At 36.2% G+C, this 21,793-nt stretch overlaps 2 protein-coding genes across 2 annotated transcripts; one reads left to right on the top strand and one right to left on the bottom strand.

Annotated features, from left to right (window-relative positions):
- The first annotated feature begins 263 nt into the window (after positions 1–263).
- Positions 264–12,524, top strand: LOC113119068 (laminin subunit gamma-2-like). The gene is made up of 22 exons (XM_026288262.1): positions 264–528; positions 3,039–3,215; positions 4,091–4,214; positions 4,306–4,448; positions 4,536–4,667; positions 4,765–4,954; positions 5,180–5,292; positions 5,398–5,613; positions 5,703–5,879; positions 6,126–6,359; positions 6,467–6,603; positions 7,199–7,355; positions 7,445–7,650; positions 7,766–7,845; positions 8,286–8,423; positions 8,549–8,693; positions 8,875–9,024; positions 9,254–9,368; positions 10,427–10,623; positions 10,836–10,994; positions 11,098–11,197; positions 11,767–12,524. Exons 1-22 carry the CDS (start codon positions 453–455, stop codon positions 12,018–12,020), a joined length of 3,420 nt encoding a protein of 1,139 aa, XP_026144047.1. The 5' UTR covers positions 264–452; the 3' UTR covers positions 12,021–12,524.
- A 312-nt stretch (positions 12,525–12,836) lies between these two features.
- LOC113119079 (nicotinamide/nicotinic acid mononucleotide adenylyltransferase 2-like) lies at positions 12,837–21,331 on the bottom strand. Its single transcript, XM_026288273.1, has 11 exons — positions 21,089–21,331; positions 19,259–19,347; positions 18,176–18,243; positions 17,976–18,054; positions 17,769–17,886; positions 17,607–17,687; positions 16,755–16,799; positions 16,305–16,381; positions 14,791–14,892; positions 14,559–14,626; positions 12,837–14,483 (listed from the first exon to the last, which is right to left on the bottom strand). The coding sequence occupies exons 1-11, from the start codon at positions 21,171–21,173 to the stop codon at positions 14,381–14,383; spliced, it is 915 nt and encodes a 304-aa protein (XP_026144058.1). The 5' UTR covers positions 21,174–21,331; the 3' UTR covers positions 12,837–14,380.
- Between the last annotated feature and the right edge of the window lie 462 nt (positions 21,332–21,793).

Raw genomic sequence — 21,793 nt, 5'->3', positions numbered from 1 at the left:
ATTTTTAATATTTTGTTCACTATGTATTGTTATTGATAACACTACTGGGATCTTATGTCTATTAGGCCTGCACACAGTCTCAAGCATCAATATCCTAGTTTTAATATCAGATCCAAATAAGCTGAAGCAGTGATGAACAATGGGTTTATTGTTCTGGTGCTGAAGTTATAGGCTTTTAATCAAACACGTCTTTATGTGAGGAATGGCATGAGACATTTCTTATCAGGCGCATATGCCCTGTGAATCACTCATGAGTAAATGAACAGTTAAGACAGGGAGCTTGACGTGCCCGCGCTTGTCAGATGGGAAGTTTTTAAGTGCGCGTGCAGGGATCAGCTGGCAGAAGCGTCAGGTGTCCGTCTCATCGCACCCAGGACTAACGGACCGCCAGTATCCTTAATATCCACAGACATTATAAAAGAGAGAACCTTGCATTAAATCTTGTTTCTTGGATGCGGAAAATGAAGATCAGTTGGATCTTTCTTTGCGCGGTTTGCATCTGGTCTTCAGTTCATGGAACAGTCAGATGTAAGTAAAGTTTGACTGCCTGTTAATTCATTTTTAGACATTCAGAGATTGCAGACAGCTGATACAAGTTTTATTTTTTTTATTTTTTTTTTTCATATCTGATTCAGTCCAAGCAAGCTATTTTAAGGTGTGAAAGTGAGACAGCTAGTACAATAAGTTTGTGTATTTAACATTTCTTCATATTTTTCTCTGTTTTAAATTGAACAGTGTATACCATGGTATGGTATTGAGTGGCTAATCCATTTGGCATCATATTTTAAAACAACATTAGTGACAAAAAAGTGTCCCACTTTATCTGTATTTACAATAGATTATAATTACAGAGTACAGTGAATTGCAGTGTAACAAAATATAACATCATATAACAATCAGATCATAATAGTCTAATGATAACCAAAATAATACACCCGCCCAAATTCTTAAGTAATTCAAATTCCTTAATTATTATATATGACATGTTTATGACTTAATTCAAACTGAAAGATGGATTTTTTTAAATGTATTTTTGTTGTAGCAATTTGTTGGAGGAAAATTTAATTTGAGCCCAATTCTTTATAAAAATATGATACAGTTGCCCCGCGTCCTGCTGCTTTTTCTGTGTTAGGATTCCTTATCAAGTAAAAAGACGCTCATATTTTTTCCCATTCTTCAATGATATCATATAGCCATTTTATTAGAAACACCATTGAGGCAGTGTTAACAAGCATTTTCAATTCCAGAGTAATAGGCTAAATCATAAAGTAGTGTTGTGATGTACAACTAGATGAGTAAAGCTTGAGAACCAACTCTGAGGTTGGCTTGAGAAAGCCTAGCCTGAAAGTTTGAAGTTTAAAAAGTTTAGATAGATAGATTAGACTGATGTTGTTAACATGTTTTTACATGATCAACATGTTTTAAGCAGTTAGCCTGTTGTTAGCATGTTGCTATCATGCATCTAGCATGATTAGAACGTTGTTAACATGTTTATAGCACAAAATGTTGCTATCATGTTTAATCATGGCTGCATCAGAAAACGTAGGACTTGCTGCCTCCCTGGCAGGGTTTTTGCACGAAGGCACCAAATTAAACTGATTTTGGACAGGCTTCTGAGACAGAGTGGTTTAATGATCTATAGCAAAATATAGAGAGCTTTGGTGATAACTAGTGGATATTTAATAACTGCAATATTAATTTATTCATGGAAATTTATTAAAAAGTGGAAAACGTTGATCAAAAACATACATTTACACACAAACTGACAAACTTTCAGTCGCCATCTTTATTTTTTGGCTTAACTGTTACAGAATGGAGCGCACGGGATTGTGAGATACTAAATCAGCAATGGATATATCTATGCTGTCTTCAAAAATCATCCAGATAAAGCCATCTCAGGAGACAGGAACTCAAACTAACATTAAATTCATATCTGCCTTGGTGCCTTCCTACCTTGGAATGCATCCTCCGAAGGCAGCATTTTTCAGTTTTCGAATGCAGATCAGTTAGAAAAGGTATAGCACCTGAGTTTAGTGGTTGTAGCTTTAAAGCTCTAGGAGGAGTTAGTGCTCAAACTTTAGCTGAGAAGATGAAGCGACAACTTAAATAGCAGATCAGTAAGTTTGCTTTCTCAAGCTTAATAATAATAAATTAAATATAAAAAAATAAATAAAAAAAAACTTTTCGAAACTGGAAACTCAACAGTCCATGCAAAAAAACAACAAAATTATTATTATTTTTTAAATTGTCCTTGGACCCCAGCTGGGTAGTTTTGTCTCTCATTGAGAGGCTGTTGTTGCTGCCTGCCTGTGTTGCTCACCTGTGAGGGACCCTGATGTTGCCCCGTTAGGAGGAATGGAATGTCTGTGTTCTGAGTGGATAAGGTTTGGTTCATGCTGACTTATATTACCTCATTATACCTTTTCGATAAATTGCCTACAAGAGTGAGCTTGTCCTACTCACAAAGCCTGTCTATTATCTAACATACATAATCGTCTGTGTGTTCAGCACACTGTGGGCCTGGTTGAACATGGACTTGGTTGTTTTATTGCAGGTAATCCTACATGATCTAATGTGTTTACACAGCTGAGGGCATTTCTTCTTCCCATTGAAAAATGTCCACCTATGGATGTCCGGAGTGTCTTTCAGATACTTGTTGATCCCCAGACATGTGCGGTTTTCTTATTGTATTCTGCAGTAGCTTATTATTTGTGGGTTTCAGTAATTATCCATATAATATCTTGGAGAGTTAGTGAGTGAGTATACCTTAGGGTGGGGTGTTATTTTCTGCATTTGTGGAAAATAGGTACAGTATAAAACTTTTATAGGGATATTTCTTTCCCTTGCTCGCAGCAATAATACTAAAAACTTGACTGGCGCCTAACTTTGACAATTTACAGTGATACTATATTTTCAAAGACTGTAAAAAGTCTACTTATTCGGCAGATTCCTTAACCACAAAACATCTTAATGGGTGCCTGCTTTGAACAAGAAAAAAGTTGGCACTAAGTAACGTATCTTGGCATGTTGTCTTGCAGCCTCCTCCGCCTGTTCATGTCATGGTAAGGCACAATTCTGCAGAGCAGATCATCTGGGATTCTACTGTATAAACTGCCAGGGAAACACCGAAGGGCGGCACTGTGAAAACTGTAAGGAAGGATACTTCCACCAGAGGGCAGGAGACAACTGTGTGCCCTGCACCTGCAACACGGCAGGTGAGCTGCTACTCCAAGATGTCTTTCTTTTCTTACTAAACATTGCATTGACTTTCCAAGTCATACACAAAAATAATTGTCTTTTTGGGGGGGGCATTCCTTTGCACATGATAGTTTTAACGCTGAAATAAGTAAATCCACTTCACCAACTATTCAATAGATGATGATATAGAGCTACTGCAAAAATGGAAGTTGACAAAATTCTAAGGATTCTCACTTGTTTCTCTGACACATAAGGTCTAGAAGCACAGTGGGAGATTTTACAGACATTTTTACAAACTTGTCTTGCCTTGTCTAAAAATGTCTCAGCTCCAATAAATTAGATGGAAAATATCAAATCAAGCAGCATTTGCTAACAAATGATGCCAGATGACTTTTCTCAGAACTGAGAAACTAAAAAAAAAAACACTTTTAAATTTATTTTAACCAATTGGTCCCAAGGTCATTTTTCGTGGTATGAAATCAGTTTCTTCACACTGTTGTCTTAGCAGAATAACTATCAGTATAGTTCACCATATAACATAATGAACATGTTCCTCAAAGTTTGACGACAAGAATGCGTCCAAGCCTTTTGACCTTCATTTTAAACAGTATACTTATTTTCATATTTAAAAATCTAGGAAATTGAATTTCACTGAATAAAAAAAAATTATAATTGAAATATTTTGATTGAAAGGTATACTAAGGCTAAATTTCTTTAATGTAAATTATACTTGTTTTTTTATATAATAAAAATACAGTTTTAATAGTTTATATTTAAAAATATAGTATATAGTATATTTAATAGTTTCCAAATATTTTTGTTTCCTCTCTATATATGCATTAAAGTTATATGCGTAAAGTTGTACAAAATGTGTATACTTTGTTCTGTACAGGTTCTCAAGGACCAGTCTGCAACAATGAGGGGCGGTGTACTTGTAAACAAGGAGTTTATGGAGACAAGTGTGACCGCTGTCACGATGGCTCTCCAGTCACTGCCCGTGGATGTGAGCCTTTGAGGTGAGAACAGTGAGCCTTGCATCTCTGACCGCCATCTAACTACAGTATAACTGTAGAATTACTTGGTTCAATCAATGTTCTTCTCATGCAGGCTACACTGCCGGTCACGTAACAGTGGCCGTCTCACGTACAACACAGAGGAGTGCCTGCCCTGCTTTTGCAATGGCCACTCAAGTGTGTGCACCTCAGCTGGGGGATATTCCATTCACAACATCACTTCGACTTTTGAAAACGGTGAGCTTGATGTGTAATCTCTGATTTTAGTAAACCACATTCGGTTTTAGTTGCTGGTTTAATTCAAATTGTTATCTCGTCTCACAGGACCTGAGGGCTGGCGAGCCGCAACTGTTCAAGGTGTGAAACCTTCACAAGTGCAGTTCAGGTGGTCTCCTACTCATAAAGACATTGAGGTTATCTCTAAGGAGGTCCTTCCTGTTTATCTGTTTGCTCCAGGTATGTGGATTACATTTTTTATTACTTAATATCAGTAATATACCATCAGTGATGTATTGCCATTTCCTTGACTGCTGTGCATCTGTGTTTAATGCAGCATCTTACCTGGGGAATCAGGCGTTGAGCTACGGTCAGACGCTCAACTTCTCTCTGCGTCTGGACAGAGGTGTCCGTCGTCCTTCCATCTCTGACGTTATCTTAGAAGGAGCCGGTCTTAAGGTGTCTGCTTCACTAGGAGATTTGAGAACTGTGGTGAACTGTGGCAAGAAAATCACCTACACATTCAAGTGAGTCACGTCATTGGTAATAACCAGATCTTTGTGTTTTCTGAAGAAGTGCGAGTGGTGCTTACCTTGCCCTGGTTCCTGCCTCTGTTTAAGTCTATAGATTTTTAGGGATGCATGATATATGTGTACCATATCAGCCAATTTTAGAGATGCTTTGATTGTCCTGTTTAAAGGTCTATGATTAAGGCTGAGAATAAGTCTTTTAATGCATATTATTCTTCATAGACTGGACGAACAGCCTGGCAGCAAATGGAAACCACAGCTCTCATCCACAGAATTTCAAACACTCCTGAGCAACCTTACAGCCATTAAAATCAGAGGAACATTTGGTGAAAATGGTAAGTCTTTAATCTCTCCACTCCGATAATGTATGTCACTGAGCTGCATATATTGTGGAAAGCATATATATGGATGAAAGAATTGTATATCTGCTTTCACAACAGGACGTGGTTATCTGGATGATGTCTCTCTGGTGTCAGCTAAACCGGGTCCCGGCACCCCTGCCGTCTGGGTAGAAAAGTGCAGATGCCCTGCTGGTTATGATGGACTGTTTTGTGAACGCTGTGCCACTGGATACCGGAGACGTTTCCCTGGCCAAGGCCCCCAGAGCCCCTGTGATCCCTGCTCCTGTCAGGGGGGAACCTGTGATCCAGAAACAGGTTTGTTTTTTCGGTGTTTAATGAATGTCGGTATTTCGGTTACGAAAAAGAAGCCTGAGCTGAGGAAGGTGGATTTGTTGTGTTCACAGGAGGCTGTTACTCAGCTGATGAGATACCAAATCTGCAGATGTGCCCTAGAGGATATTATGTCAACCGCCAACAGTCCAGCTCCTGCCAGAAGTGTCCTTGTCCCGAGGGCGAGGCTTGCTATATTATTCCAGGAAGCCAGGAGGTGATGTGTGTTCGCTGTTCCCAGGGGACTACAGGTGAGGAACACGAAGGAAACATTGACGTAAATGTTCACCCAAAATTGAAAAGTCTGTTGTGATGTACAGAAACTTGTTTCATTTCCTAGCTGTCGCTTTTCAATATAATAAAAGTAATTGGGTCTGACTAGCTGTACGTTGTCAAAAAGCACTATATAAGTTGAATTAGAAAAGTCACGCATTAAAGAACTTTAGCTTAAATTGAACTCTAAATTAACTGTTTACTAATGACACATTTTTTGAAAGGCTCTCGTTGCGAAATCTGTGATGACGGCTTCTATGGAGACCCTCTGGGAGAGAATGGCCCTCCCAGACAGTGCCAGCCTTGCCAGTGTTATGGCCACGTGGACCAGAACGCTGTCGGCAACTGTGACCGGCGAACAGGGGAGTGTCGGAAGTGCCTGAGTCACAGCACCGGCCCCAAGTGTGAGAACTGTGAAGATGGATACTACCACAGTTACCCCACAGAGCCATGTCAAGGTATGGAAAAATACTCGTAACTGTCAAAAGCCACAAAAAACATTGTACTAGTGAAGTAATCCTTAACAGTGACAGGTCACCTACGTTTTGCTTTGTTCTCCCTGTAGCTTGTAACTGCAACCGACAGGGTTCTGTGTCAAATTCATGCAATGATAAAGGACAGTGCAAGTGTAAGGAAGGTTATGATGGACTCAAGTGTGACAAATCAACATGTCCTTCCTGCTTCAACCCAGTTAAGAACAAGGTAAGAGAATGAACTGACAACAAAATAAAGAAAAAAAAACAAAAAAAAATAATATATATATATATATATATATATATATATATATATTATATATTATATATATACTGTATATATATATATATATATATATATATATATATATATATATATATACACACACAGTATATATATAGTAAAAACTGTAATATTTTGAAATATTAACCATGAGAAAATAACGATCAGTTAATATCATCATGTCAAAATAAGCACTTTACTCTCTACGCTGTGTGAAAGAAAAAATGAGTGAGTCCTGCTGGATTTGAGGATTGTTTATTATCTGGAGAGTGATGTAACTGTCTGATCTTGAACACTGTCTGTGTGGGTGGAATTTAATGTGCTGTTTGCCCAGGAACCAGCATGCACAAAATCCCACTGCTGTTAACTCTAGTGCATTTACAAAAGCCTGCTCACTCAAGGGGAAAAATGATTGGATTTACTAGAGTCATTTACTGTAGCGTTGGATCCAGTCCATGCACACCTGTTTGAAGTAGAGTTATATGAATAAATGGTGATGATGGTAAATAAATGATGAACATTGTGGGCTTTTTCCTTTTAGATAGAGGTTTACACAAGACAGCTGCAAGACATGGAGGATTTATTTAAAGGAATTGGAGGTGATGATGCTCCAGTCAACGATGCTCAGATGGAACGGGCTATTAGTGCCGCAGAGGTCATGGTGCAAAGCCTGCAAATCAGAGCAAATGAGCTCACAAGTATGAAAATCCTTTATTTGTCTTGTTTAATTTATTGTTTTTAGTTCGTTTATTGTCCATTTTTAACACTGGCTTTTTATACCAAATAGATACAGAGAAACAGCTTCAAGATAAACTGGTGAGCATTAGCCGATCCCAGCTGAGAGAGGACAGAAAAATGGAGGCTTTGTTGACCACAGTGGATGGGATCAGAGACAAGGATCAGCAGTACAGAACAGAAGTTTCAGAAATCCGTGAACTCATCAGTGAGATCAGGTTAAAACTGCAACAGGCCAAACGGGACATCCAACAGGCCGTGAGTATTTCATTGTGTTATATGGGTGTTTGAATGTGATCTACAGATTAACTGTCACATAGAGCGTTAATAAAAATTCTCAGCATCTCCCTTATTCCCTGTATGTCTATTTCAGGAGTTTCCCTCAGGTGATGCGCTGCCAGGCGCTGACACCCTGTCTGATTTGGTTCAGAGAGCTGCTGATCTTGCTGAGCAGTAAGTCGTGTGTTATTCTCAAATGCCACAAACAGCAAAAACAACACATGTTGAGATCCATAACTGCATGTGCATTAATAAGGCAGTTGCTTATTCAGAAAAAGCTCTAACAGTTTTCCCACAGTTTCACATGAATATCTGGTGGCTCTGAAACTTTTTTGCTTCCCAACCCAGACTTAATAGGGGACATCGGTATGAAGACATTTTTACTGTACAAAATAAAATAAAAAATTGCTATGATATCTATGCATGTTTATTATTTGCATTACATTTGTTGCCGTATTTGCATTTAGAATATTTTTTCCCTTGCTGTCCATGGAAAAAAGATTAGAACCATTGCATTAGAAATATGCCTTTAACCACTGACTAGACTTCCACAGTACATATCTTGTTGTGCAGGTCAAAAATATTTGACTGACTGAAGGGTGTTTTCTTGCCAGGCACCAAGGTGAGGCAGTGACAGTGGAGACCATTGCAGATGATTCTCTAGAAGAATCTAAGAAAGCCCTAAACCTCATCCGTGGTGTTATCAACCGAGAAAATAATGTCAAAGACGAGCTCAGAGACCTCAAAAGACAGTAAGTTGGACATAGCTTAACTTTTGTATTAGAAACACTGTTAAACCAGATAATGTTCTCCAAGTGTTTACCTTTGTTGTGCAGAGATAAAGACTGACCTTACTTTCTAATGATGTTGTTTTCAGGTATGAAGCCGATGTAACTAAAGTGCTTGACATGGATAGGAAGGCCATTCAACTGACTGAAACGGCTGGAAAGGAGAGCGGAGTGGCTCAGAACACACTCAAACAGTTATCTGACCTGGAGAAGACACTTCCAAAGCCTCTGACGGTAGTCCGTCTTAATGAAATATTTATTTTTGTAGAAGAGTTTTAGTAAAAAAAGGGGAATACAGGAGATTCAAGTCTTTGTTTGAACCCCCATTCACGTCTACAATATGTTTGCTGATCATGTCTCCAAAGATACACAATAAAACAGAACAATGTGTACTATTATCATTCTGTTTCTGCAGAAGGACATTGCTGGTGTGGTTTCCAAGTTCAACAGTCTGAAGGGCATGGTGGAGGGGAATTTATCACAGTACCAGGACTTTCAGCAGTATTTGCTCAATGAGCAGAAAGAGACAGCCGATCTGTTTGATAAGGCCAAGAGCTTCCAACAGGTAAACCTACATTCCTGACAGTGTAGATGGTTCAGAAACCAATCATTTCAAAGAACAATATGTGAAATATGTGTAACGATGTAATGACTGAAAATGAGCTTGATGTTATGTCGATAAGAAAAAATCTAAAATTGGCAAGAATGCATATATATCTCTGTGCATAGATTGACCTTTAATGATTGTTCATGGGTTGACGGGAAAATTAACAATTGTTTTAACTTGATTTAAGGTTCAAGACAAACTTTTTGCCAGGGCAAATGCAGCAGAAGCAGTTCAAAATAAATCTCTGGAAATCTTTGCCAACAACATAGGTAGCCTGGATAAGACACTTGAGACACTCAAAGGTAAAGATGAACACTAGACTTCTATAAGCTATTAAATATTATGCATGCACTTCAGTTGATAAATGAAAAGAGACATTGTGCTTCATGATAATATCCCCAAAGGGCGCATATATAAGTTAAAAAGAAGCGGCCCCGGAATAGAGCCTTGAGGTACTACACTAATAATTGGGGCAGATGATGAGGAAAACTTGCCTAGCTCTACAGAAAAATACCTTTGAGATATGAGCTAAACCATTGTAAGGCTGTGCCCCTGATACCAATCAGATGTACTAAACGACAAAAAAGAACATTATGATCCACGGTATCAAAGATCCAGTAGAATCAATACTCCATTTTTACCAGCATCAACTGCCACTAAAATATCATTGAACACTTTAAGCAAAGCAGACTCCGTACTGTGATAAGTAGTGAACCCAGATTGAAAAGGTTCTAATAAATTAGCTGTATTTAAGAATGTGATCAGTTGTAACAACTTTTTCTAAAAGCTTTGACAAAAATGATAACTTTGAGACAGGCTGAAAATTGTTAAATTAACTTTCATCCAAACCATATTACATCATTTTATGTATTGTAATTTATGTATCCCAATAAACATATCTTAAAAAAAAAGATAATTTCATCTGCAGTCCCTGTTTTTATTAGAATAACTGTGTTTGATTGTAAAATATTTGAAATATAATTTTTTCCTGTGATAGCGAGGCTGAGTTTTTAGTACCCATTACTCCAGTCTTCAGTGTCACATGATTTTTCATAATCAGATTTAAAAATAGACGTGATACATTTTTCCGAATTCTCAGATGAATAGAAAGTTAAAAAGAACAGCAGTGATTAGAAATAGAAATATTTTGTATTGTAATAAATGTCTTTACATTTGCTTTTGATCATTTTAATGCATCATTTCTGAATAAAAGTATCAATAATAAAAAAATCTTACCTACCTGACCTTTTAAGTAGTAGTGTATATATCTCCAGATAATGTCCTGTCATTATTTAAACTATCCAACACAATTAACCTTATCTATAAAAAATATGCATTTCTCTGTTGTGTCTTTACTCAGGATTTGATGACCAGATCAGTGGTAATAAGGATCTGGCAGATGCCGCTATTCGAAAACTTCCTGCCATCAATGCCACCATCCAGAAGGCCAAAGCTGACAACGTTAAGACTCAGGACATTTTGGATGCAATGTCTGCTCACTTCAGTGATGCTCAGGATACTATCAACACTCTTAAAAGCACTGCAAACAAACTGGAGGTATGACGACCTGTTACCTTGAGTGCTCATCCATTTATTATGTAAAAACAGTATTCGTGCCAGTGCCATTAAGATTTCACAGATAGACCAGTTCAGCTTCTCACAGTGTCTCTCCCTAGCTGTACTAAATGACCCCAATTGAGCAGGTCTATTTGAGTCGTATACAGAAAGTTTTGAATGTGCTCACAGGGTTCTTGTGTGTGTCTCCACAGGGAATGTCAGATAATCTTCCGCCCTCTTTGGATATTTTGCAAGCTGCCACAAAACTGAAAAAGGATGTGGATGGACTGATGACAGAGGCATCTGTAACTAGAGACAAACTGAATGAAGAGAAAAACCAGGCAAAAGCACAGATAACTCAAGCAAAGAATGTAAGAATGTCTGCTTACATAAAACTATTTGAGAAAGATATTTGAAATCACATGTAATGTGGGGATATATGTTACATTTTCTTTTCTCTGTTGTATAAATCAGGCTGTCTTGGAGTCCACTGGGGCACTTGAAAATGCAAAGAATGCCAGGGATGCTGTTAGTGATACTTTAAAGACAATCACTGATATTATGAGCTCAATAGGTGAGTTATAGCAATAATTCACCTCATGCTAAACATACAGTCAAGTGCAATGTGAAACTGTGTTTTTGTATTGTTTATATACTATTATAGTATAAATATTTTAAAATAGTTTTTGTTCAGTGTGTTTTCTTGTTTTGTTTTTGTTTAATAATTTTGTTGTGCTTTTGTAATTTTAGTTTTTTGTTAATTTTCTATTTATCTTTAATTTTATTTTTACTTTAGTTTTAGTAATTTTAGTACTTTAACTTCAACTTATTTTATTTCAGCCTAGGCACCAATAATTGATTTATTTGTATTTTTATTTTTTACATATATTTTAGTGTAGATTTATTTCAGTTAACAAAAACAATTTTTAATAGCTTATTTTAGTAATATACAGTACATTTAGTAATAAAAGTGTGACCAACTTTGTCAGAGAATGTAAAACTTTTCTATAAAATGTAACTATGATAATCGCATGTCGGAAGCAGAACTAATAAATATTATTTGTTGCTAAATATATTTTCATATGCAAATTTTTATCCCAGCGCCGAGCAAGGCTTCACCATGACTGTAATACTGTTTTTCAGGAACTCCCGGGACAGTTGACGACACACGACTGGCCGAGCTAGAGGACGCCATCACTAAAAGCCGCAGTCGCGTGGAGAGGGAGCTGAAGCCCAGACTCAGGGAGCTGGAGGAGAAGGAAGCCCAGCAGAGAGCCACCATTGCAGGCATGATCACTGACATTGACACCATCCTGGCTGACATTGCCAACTTAGAGGAGATCCGTAAAAGCATTCCTAATGGCTGTTACAACATACCACCTATCGAAAGGCCGTAAAGGCTTTAGGTTACAGCAGGGCTACATCACAATGTTACATAGTTTAATCTATGAACTTACTGACCCTATGTTTTAATTAAACAGTTTTTATTGTCATAACATGATTGTGTATTGTGCGAGATAATTTTATAGTATTTATTTTTTCAGTTTAATTTGTTTTTCTAATTTTGAAAATGATTACTGTGAAGTTTGGAATGTTGTAAATGATATTTCTGTTTTGCATGATTGCCAAAGACATTTTGTTTTGGGTGATTAATAAATAATTATATACCATATCTGGAATTGTTCTAGATAAGAAGTAACACCCAGTTGTTTCTCCATCTGCTTCAGCATCTAGTAAAAAATACTTTCAGTCATGAAAGAAATGCACAAACTAACAATTTCCATTCTTTTTTTTCTTTCATTCTTGTTGTTTTGTTTTATTAAATTCAGTGTTGTCATCAAGGACACAAGTTATTGTCATGGCAACATACTTTTTCTGTTTTTGAATGCTTATCGTACGGCCACTATAAAGTAGAAATGAATATTAGACATTATGCAAACACACTTATACGTGCTTTACACCATACACAACCAACTAAAAAAATTCTAATATTGAAGATCTCTAATTAAAATCTACAGTTTTAGCATCCTAAAAACAGAACCTTATAATCGTATATGGTGTTTTTTATGCATACAAGGAGATTTATCTTAATAATCAATTTAAATGCAAGAGGACAATAAAAATACAAGAAACAAACTATCATCAACAATATCTATTTTTGTTGCTCATGATTTTGAATGAAGGCGTGAAGAATGCAAGGAAGCGATGAAGATTGTAGAGCTACAGAAAAATACAGCATGAAAAAATATATCATTTGTGTTGTGTTTCCCACTATTGTTTAATGAATTAACGTCGAGAGAGAATTACATCTTCTAGTGATTCCTCATATACCAGTTGCTATGGTTACTGCTCAATGAAAATGAAAACAAAATTCATGCATTTATGTTGCTAAACAAACAGTGAGGTATCAGTGTGTGTTTAATAATTCTCTGTTTATTTGAGAAATATAATCCATTCAAAATATGAAATGGGGGTATTATATTTCTCCTTTAATGTCTGTGTCATTAACGAACATAACCATCAGCATATGAGGTACAGTAAAGTAAACGCTGGGTATGAAGTGGTTACACAAGGAATGTCTAATAAAGTTACAGTCTCAGTATTTTCATAGGCTTTACATATTTAAAGATTCAAATTCTGGCTTTTACTTTAAAGAGTCTCTGGTTTAAAATGAATCATCATGTTTTACCGGAGACTTATAAAGCATTATCATATGTAAAACAATAATCACAGTAATATATAGAAGTCTTCTTCATATCATAAAGCCGGAGCCTCCCATAAACTCACAAAGCCGCTCAAAATCATTTATGCACAATTTACAGAATTCGCTGAACCTGTTATTGCTCAGATCAAATAAACGTTGATTCCTTTATAAAGGTTGTGTTAGATGTGCAGCAGCTCAAATAATAATGTTCCAACCATCAAACGGCTTTAAAAAAAAAAGTAGCTATAATTAAAAAGCATTTTTTTTTTTCTTGTCTGAACAGAAAGCTCGAACGATCTCACAAAACAAAGTGCAAGGAATCTCATCCTGAAACGAATGGTTTGATTCACAGGCAGTGACTGGCTTCACTAGACACCACATCCGTGGCATGCTAGCAAGTTAATGTTAAGCAAAGGAGCTCTGTGAGAAGTAAATGTGCACGAAAGCAAAGGAAATGAAATCGCATTCTTTAATGTGCAAGCAAATACTCCACGTATACGTGAATGCACATTGAAGACAAAACATTGAGCCATAATACAGCATATGAGATGATCTCTGTACATACAGTTGAAGGATGAGTAGAAAATGTATTTAAAGATGAGATGAGTCAAAGCACAGTTTTTTTTTTCAAACACTGTAACCACAGACTACAGTCTACGTGGTGTTTTAAACACTCATGCGCTGAAAGAAAACCTTTAGGCATGCAACTACAAGTACAGAGACTATTAAATCAACAGCAAAGACTGACATTATAGCAGGCAATGAATTATCTAATTCAATCAAAAACACTCTTTTTCTGTCATAGTGGTATCGAGGCTTTCTCCTTTTCCTCCTATTGGGCACCTAAGCCCACCCAGTCCCTTAAAGCTGATTGGTGGAGCAGATCCCTCAGGCACAGTGCTGTACATCCCAATGAGACACGGGTAAGAGGGGAGGACAGATTAATGCTCCTCTACATGGAAAAGCAGTGGTAGCACAGGAGGATTATACTCTAGATTACACACAGAGAGACAGACAGGGATGACTGACGGCTCGGAAGTGGACTTCCCCATCCTATCCAGAGGCATTGATGTAGAGCTGACTCTGCAGGATGTAGTCGATGACGGGCTGGCTCAGGTATTCCACCACGTGACCGTCACCGTGCTGAAGAGCCAGTCTGGGGAGGAGAAAAGCAGAAGGTTATTGTGCAGAACGGAGAGATGAATTATGCGGAGACAGCGGGGACACGCACCTGCTCTTGGTGGAACTGACGACTGACATCGGGTGATCGATTTCATCCTTTACCACAATTATACTGTCCTGTGAGAGGACAACCGAAGCAGTATCAACATCACAAAACATCAAATACACTCTACACGGCATGCATTTTCTGTGTATTAAAACCAATTGCTGTGAAACATGTTTTAGTTGCAAATAATAATAACTACAGAAGCATAGCTGAAAGGTTATACCACAAATAATACCTTATGCTTGCGGAGCACTGATGAATGGTTCATTATCCTTTCTGTGTCAACTCCATCCCGAGGAACCACCACTATCCCAAAATCCCCCACAATCACTTCCATCTAGAAGAATATAATAATCACAAACTTAGATTAACAACACATGCTAAAGATGCATTGTTAGTAACTGATCAATCAAAACTGATATTCTTTTCTTTATTAATATGTCCTTGGTCTCAATTTTGTAAAATTCATCATATTATGAAAAACAAAAAGTATTTGTAAAGTCTCAAGTTGATTTTAATTTCTTTAATCCATACCTTGCATCAAATTTTAATGACTGTCACATTATATTTATCATTTTATACAAACATTATTACAATAGTATAGTCATATATATTAATATAACTCAAACTAAAGCTAAAATAAAATGAATAAAAACTGTATAGACATTTTAAGAAACATTAATAAAAATGACTACACAACAAAAACTACAAAACACAATAACTTAAACATAAAATTAACAATAATTAAACAGAAAATATAAAATATATAAACTAAAGCTCTTTGAACACTTTAGTTTATATTTGAGTCTGAAATATATATTGAAAAATCTGAAAAACATGTATCTCTCAGGAGTCTGCAAAATAAATACAACCTCACGTTGTGTCAATCATGTTTACCGAAACTTTTGTCCATCAAAACAAAATTCGGATAAGTTTCGTTTTTTTTGTGTTTTCAGATCCGTAGCATGCATTTTGATAGGAAAGAAAGGTGAATATGAAAAAAAAAAAAAGAAAAACCCATGCGAAAGTTTCAGATTCAGTGTGCAAAAACCTTACCTAAAAAACTAAAAGAGTATCTCGATGATACTAAAAAACACTGTTTAGTACTGTGGAAATAATCAGGGATTCTTTAGGCAGTTTATATAGTACCACCAGTAGGTGGAGACAAGTGACAAATATCTTCACTCAAATGATTCAAACCGCATGCTAACATTATGCTACTAATCTTTCTATGGCAGAATTACTACAAGTAGTATGCTACTCCGAATTCATCAATTCACTTAAGAAATTTGTTCAAAAACACAGATTGATCAAGACTGAATCCGAAATTGCCCCCTTTTAGGCCACTAACACAGTTCACTTGAAGGAGTGAAAGAAAATGAGTGAGTGAATTCAGACACTTAGTTTATGCTTGCTGTTTAATAATAATTTGAAACTGTCAAACTGGCAGCTCCGGGCGATTCTTTCAAGAACAAAACTACACTGTGTTGCCTGAAAATGCTCAACGCATGATTCTGCTTTTGATTCATTTGGAACCATTTCACTGGTGGAGCAAAACTACAACTACAATTTAACTTACTGTTTATTGAACTGTTGAATAAAAGCAATATTAACAAGGATGTGATTACTTGAGATATTGCTTAATTTATGCGAACACACAAACTGCATGCTAGAATACTATATTCTATTAAATATTTATCCATTTAGGAGTAAGAAACACAGGGAAAGAAAGAAGTATTTATATCTTACATCACTTTCTTTCCATAAGCCGGGGATGCAGAAAGATTCCAGGAGATCACTGCCACAAAGGAGCAGGATACGCAACTCTGAACAAACCACAATCACAGTTACACATCACACCATAACAACACAAGACACAGTAATGAGATGCTTTTCCTTTGCTGTGGGGGTAAACATAACAGCTCTGATAAGATTTAAAAAGTCACATTTTTCCCATGAGGAGGATGTCTTCTTCACAGTATACAGACAAACACCACAACATTCATAACTTATAGAAAGATTTCTACTGTTTTGTCATTTTTCTATCTTTGTTTTATTTGATGTTGTATTTTCCTGAGGAGAAATACACATTGAATTTATTTCTGTCCCTGGGCAAACTTAGCATTTTCTGATGACTCAACGTGACAAGCAAGGACTGATTTGTAAACCAAAAGCCACAGGAAAATCACATCATCTCACCGATTTCCTCATAGCGCATTGCAGTACCAAGGTTGGCATTTTCATCTGTTCAGAACAAAAAAAAACAAAAACAAAGACATGATAGGTCACAGTGATAACGGACTCAAAAGGAATTCACCAGTCATGTAAAATGAATACATATATCCGTATTCTACAACTTTTATTTCACAGATTGAAATAAATAGATATTTTGACATTAAAATTACAAGACTGAAAGTCTGGGGTGGTTATTTTAACACATTACATTGTAGTGATTAATTATTAAAAATAATGCAATAAAAAATGAACACAAAAATTAAATAAACTGATTTGAATGATCTGGGGGCTTTTTGAAAAAAATTCATATATGTGATTTATTGTGATCAATGTGATTAATTAATTTGCATGTTATGTAATAAATGCAGTTTAGCATTTATAAGCAATTTTTCAGCCATTGTAAAAATTAAATTAAATATGAAAGTCTGTTTCTTCTATGGAATAAAAAAATTAAAAAGGTAATTGTGAATATTTATCTCACAATTCAGAATTTTTGAATTGCAAGATATAAATTGAGAATTTATATCTCTAGAATTGCAAGATTTACACACACACACACACACACACACACACACACACACACACACATTAATTGCAACCTTTTATCTACCAATTCATGCTTTTTTCTTGTTTATTTATTTATTTTTGCAAGATATAAACTCAGTATTGTGTTACAAGTTACAATTACCATTTTTTGTCTTTTATCCATAGTTTTCCATAGCTTTTGACTGTCTTCTGGGGGTGTGTTAGACTTTTTGACTAATCAGTTACAAAATGAATATGTATTACATACTGTACATGAATATACCAACTTACCAACAAAGGTATAACGTTCCATGTGTGGGCGAACACAGCAGATTTTACCCAGACTTTCGCTCATCTTTCCCCAAAGCTTAACTGGAGAAAAAGAGACATCAGTCAATCAAGCCTGTTCTCCATGAACAGACATCAACATCAGAACATTTAAAAATCACTCACTAGCTACAGACTTGTTGACTGTGTTTTGATAAATAGGAGACGTCCCATTTTGGGGTTGACCAATCACAGGGGTTGTGGAAGGTGTGTTGACGTTGGACAAAATGCATCCTGTGACTCTCTGAAGAACAACAATACAGTTTATTAATTCAAGCCAAGATTGAGTACAATTAAAAATTTGGTAGCATTCAGACCAAACTTTAGACTAACCTTCATTAGGTCTCGGTGATGCTCCAAAACGCTACAAGTGGTCTGCCAGGTGTCCTGATAGCTCTCCCAAGGATCCACTCTGCAGAAGACCATTAACCCATCAAACATTTTATGTCCATTCTACAATATATATCCATCTTCAGTATAACTCAAGGCTAAGTGCTGCATAGCATTCTACATTCTGTCTAATTGACAGTTACCTGATCCAATCAGAAGACTGAACTGCCAGCTGACACATGGTGAGACGATGTCTGCTTGAGACAAGGCCCTAAACAAGGAAAAAACAAATCAAAACATGAAAAAGTGAGTCATCTAGACATCCACCTACCAATAAAGTATCTAAACTTCAAACAATATTATCCACTTATCGAAAGAAGGTGAACCTATCTGATCAACAGAATAGCCATTTCAAACATTTGCTTTTAATAGATAATCAGGGTTCAAAACAATGATTTCTAAAATAGTTTCTTCCACACGTGTTATACCTCTCCCATCACAAAGGGTTTAAGTTAGAATGACGGAATCCTGCTTTCTAAAGTATTTATTATTCATATTTTGTTGCTTAGAGAGAAGAAAACTAGGCCAATGTTCTTTTTAATTCAGGGTTCTGTTGAAAATATAAGAGATGATTCGTATAATTCACATTAAAACCGGTGTTGTGCCCAATTTCGACCCCCTGCAGAATTATCCCCCCCCCCCCCCCAGTATTGGTAGGTTTAGGAGTAAGTGTGGGGGAGGAGTTAGGATTAGGGGTGGGGTTAGGATTAGGCAATCAAGTAGCGATTTGAACAGGGGGGTAATAATTCGGCAGGGGGTCGAAATTGGGCACAGCACCGGCAATGCACTTTCTTATGAATGATGATCGAGTTGGGAATAATTTTCTTGACAAATTCATTCAAAAATGTTGATTCATTTAAGAACAAAATAAGTGTTTTTTTATGAGCAAGTTGCTTGATCATTTCCTAAAACAGTTCTTTCAAAAAAAATGATTCATTCAGGAACACCAATAAGATGCGCAACGGTTGTGCATTGGCTTTCGTTGGAGCTGTGTCATATGGCAAAACAAAAATAGGCAAAGCAACTGGTAATGTATCTAAAAATGTAAGTTACTGAACTGCAATTCTACACACAGCATTGGCCTCAACATCGATACAGATGTGATTATCTACAAATAAAAAGTCAATAGCACTCTCTTTCTTGGATATTACATCTAGCATGTAGTCATTGCTTAAATATACAATAGTAGAACAACTTTAGACCTTAAAACGAACAGATTTTCTTACCGGTTTGCCATAGGAATCATGTACAGGTGAGATGATACCCCCAATCACAATGAATCGTCCAGTCTTGTGTAGGTACGCTCTGGCTTTTTCTGCAAACCAAACAGGTTACCTTGTTATCTCATGAGCAGTTTTTTGTTGTCTGTTACACACTATATGCCATGTTATAAATGTAGACTGGATGAAAGCAATTCTCTTAGAGACATAAAAAAATGAAACAACTTTTATGTGAGAACAGCACCTCTGTTTTAACTTTGATGACTGATATCTGATTCCTCTCAGCATGTAAGCATGTATTCTTCATCTGTCTAATTTAACCTCACACCCCCAGCCCCATGAAAATATTGACAGAAGTGAATGTCAGAAACAAGATCTCCTGCTGGGGGAGACATAAAATGAAATAATCTGAACAAATCTCCTAAGAAAATATCTCTTGTGTGCAAAACAAACTACAAAGAAAGAAAAAATGAGGCCATATCGAAAAGCAGAGGCTACAGAAACCAAAATATTCAATGCTTAATAAATAAAATGCTAGGAATCGAACATATTTTTAAAATCATATTCTCCGTCAGAAGCATTGCTCAGAATAAGCCATAAACCCCTTTTTTATTTTTGTACCTCAAGATATGCAAAGGCATGCAATAGAAGAAGGCTTAAAAATTAGGTCACGAACACGCAGATGCTTTTGCTTCAAGGGAAAAACAGTGGAAATGTATTGATCGAACTGTGGTGGTGGTACTCCCCTTCTTGCTTATGCTCTGAGAAATACAGCTGCAGTAACTGAATTAAGGAAACTACAAAGCTCCTAAGTTCTTTTCCCCTTCTATATTTATTGGCACACTGAAATGTGGAGATGGACGAGCCGACGGAAGAAATCTCTCTCTCTCTCTCTGAATGTCTCTTCCTTTCCCACATGCACTCTTAAGTTTCTATCACATACAGTATAAATGCATATTTCAGTGCAAACATCCAAGCTTAAACCCATGTGTCCTTTGGAGATGTACTTAAATAGTTTTTTATATATACACAAATATATATAAATATATACATATTTGTCATGTTCCTCTGACTTAATCAAACCCATAGGCAAAGTTTTGAATTCTTAACATTCTGTCAATATTCTGTCATTATATAAAGCACAATGAAACAAATCAAAATAAACATCAGACAGTAGTGTACTGAGAGAAAGAACATTGTGAAACAACTTGTGAAAATTCATTGCATTTATTCATGTTTACACCTAAAACATGGGTCACATATCAGTATTTATTGGAGGATAAATCAAGCTGAAACTGAGTTTATAATTTTATCAAAAGCTCCTTAGATGCCCCAAGAAGGTTGGTCTATATTAAAGTCTCTTGGACTTCCAACGTGCATATTCATATCATATTATGTTAAATGTACAGTGCTGATTGTTATTTGTCTTCACATAAGCACTCTAGCATGCCAAGTATCATTCGCAGAAGTCATGATTAATTACGTTTGTTGAAATATCATAAATCATAGTTTTATATTGCTTGCGTCCGCAAAATAGTGGATGAATATAAAGATTTATTTGCTAAAAATGCGGCTGCGCAGCACCATCATCTGAACCTAGAAGCGATTTGATTCTTCGAGTTTTTGAGGCTGTCGCCCATTTCAGCACCTCCGCTTTGGACAGCGAACGTCACTAAGAATTTATTACAGAAACATCTAATCGATCATCAAGCGTCACATCACCATGTCTGAAATCATCACTGTCACCATGAATCCCTTTACATACACATTCAACACACGGCTGGATTAAAAATCAGCTCGCGCGTCCACTCCATCCAGAATAGGCGAAATACTCACCGAACATATGAATGTGTCCCTTCGTGATGGGGTTGAAACTTCCACATGACAGCAAAATGACATGTGTTTTAGTGGTCTCCGTCATTTTGGTTGCGCTGGTCTATCGTTTCTTAACATATGTCGCGGATTTTAAGGCCTTTTGTTTTGTTGTGAGACTGCAGTAAGAGGCGAGGCTCATTAGGCTGCGGCAGGCGCGAGAGGCAGAGCGTCACCGTGATCTGATCCTGCGCACTTAAAGGAACATGGCTTTCAGTTCCGATTCATCTTTATGACTGTTTTCTCTTAACGTTTCCGATTCTTTAGTGCTTCTTATTTCAGTTGTTATCTAAGAGCATGACAAACATTTTCAGATATCAAAAGATCATATGACAGTTCGGAAAATAAATAAAATGACTGCAAAAAATGCATTTTTTTAAAATTACATATAACGTATAATGTATATATAATATATATAATGTACAATTGATATATTTATAGATTTATGCACAATTAAATTAATTGTCAAAAACAAAAAATGGATCCAATTGCAAGAAACAAAAACAATCCACGTCCAGACACTCACATAATATGTAAAAAAAACACACAATAATTGTGTGTATATATATATATATATATATATATATATATATATATATATATATATATATATATATATATATATATATATATATATATATATATTATAATATAAATATATGCTTTTAC

This window comes from Carassius auratus, chromosome 2, assembly GCF_003368295.1.
Source record: "Carassius auratus strain Wakin chromosome 2, ASM336829v1, whole genome shotgun sequence".
NCBI lineage: Eukaryota > Metazoa > Chordata > Actinopteri > Cypriniformes > Cyprinidae > Carassius > Carassius auratus.
This window is presented reverse-complemented; position numbering and strand designations above follow the sequence as displayed.

Coding starts and splice junctions, on each gene's coding strand:
- LOC113119079 (XM_026288273.1), bottom strand. CDS start 21,173: ATGACGGAGACCACTAAAACACATGTCATTTTGCTGTCATGTGGAAGT. Junction 17,688..17,768: donor AGTCAACAAGTCTGTAGCTA/GTGAGTGATTTT, acceptor CTTTTTCTCCAG/TTAAGCTTTGGGGAAAGATG. Junction 16,800..17,606: donor GGAACGTTATACCTTTGTTG/GTAAGTTGGTAT, acceptor TGTTCTGAACAG/ATGAAAATGCCAACCTTGGT.
- LOC113119068 (XM_026288262.1), top strand. CDS start 453: ATGCGGAAAATGAAGATCAGTTGGATCTTTCTTTGCGCGGTTTGCATC. Junction 4,955..5,179: donor AAAATCACCTACACATTCAA/GTGAGTCACGTC, acceptor TATTCTTCATAG/ACTGGACGAACAGCCTGGCA. Junction 5,293..5,397: donor AGGAACATTTGGTGAAAATG/GTAAGTCTTTAA, acceptor CTTTCACAACAG/GACGTGGTTATCTGGATGAT.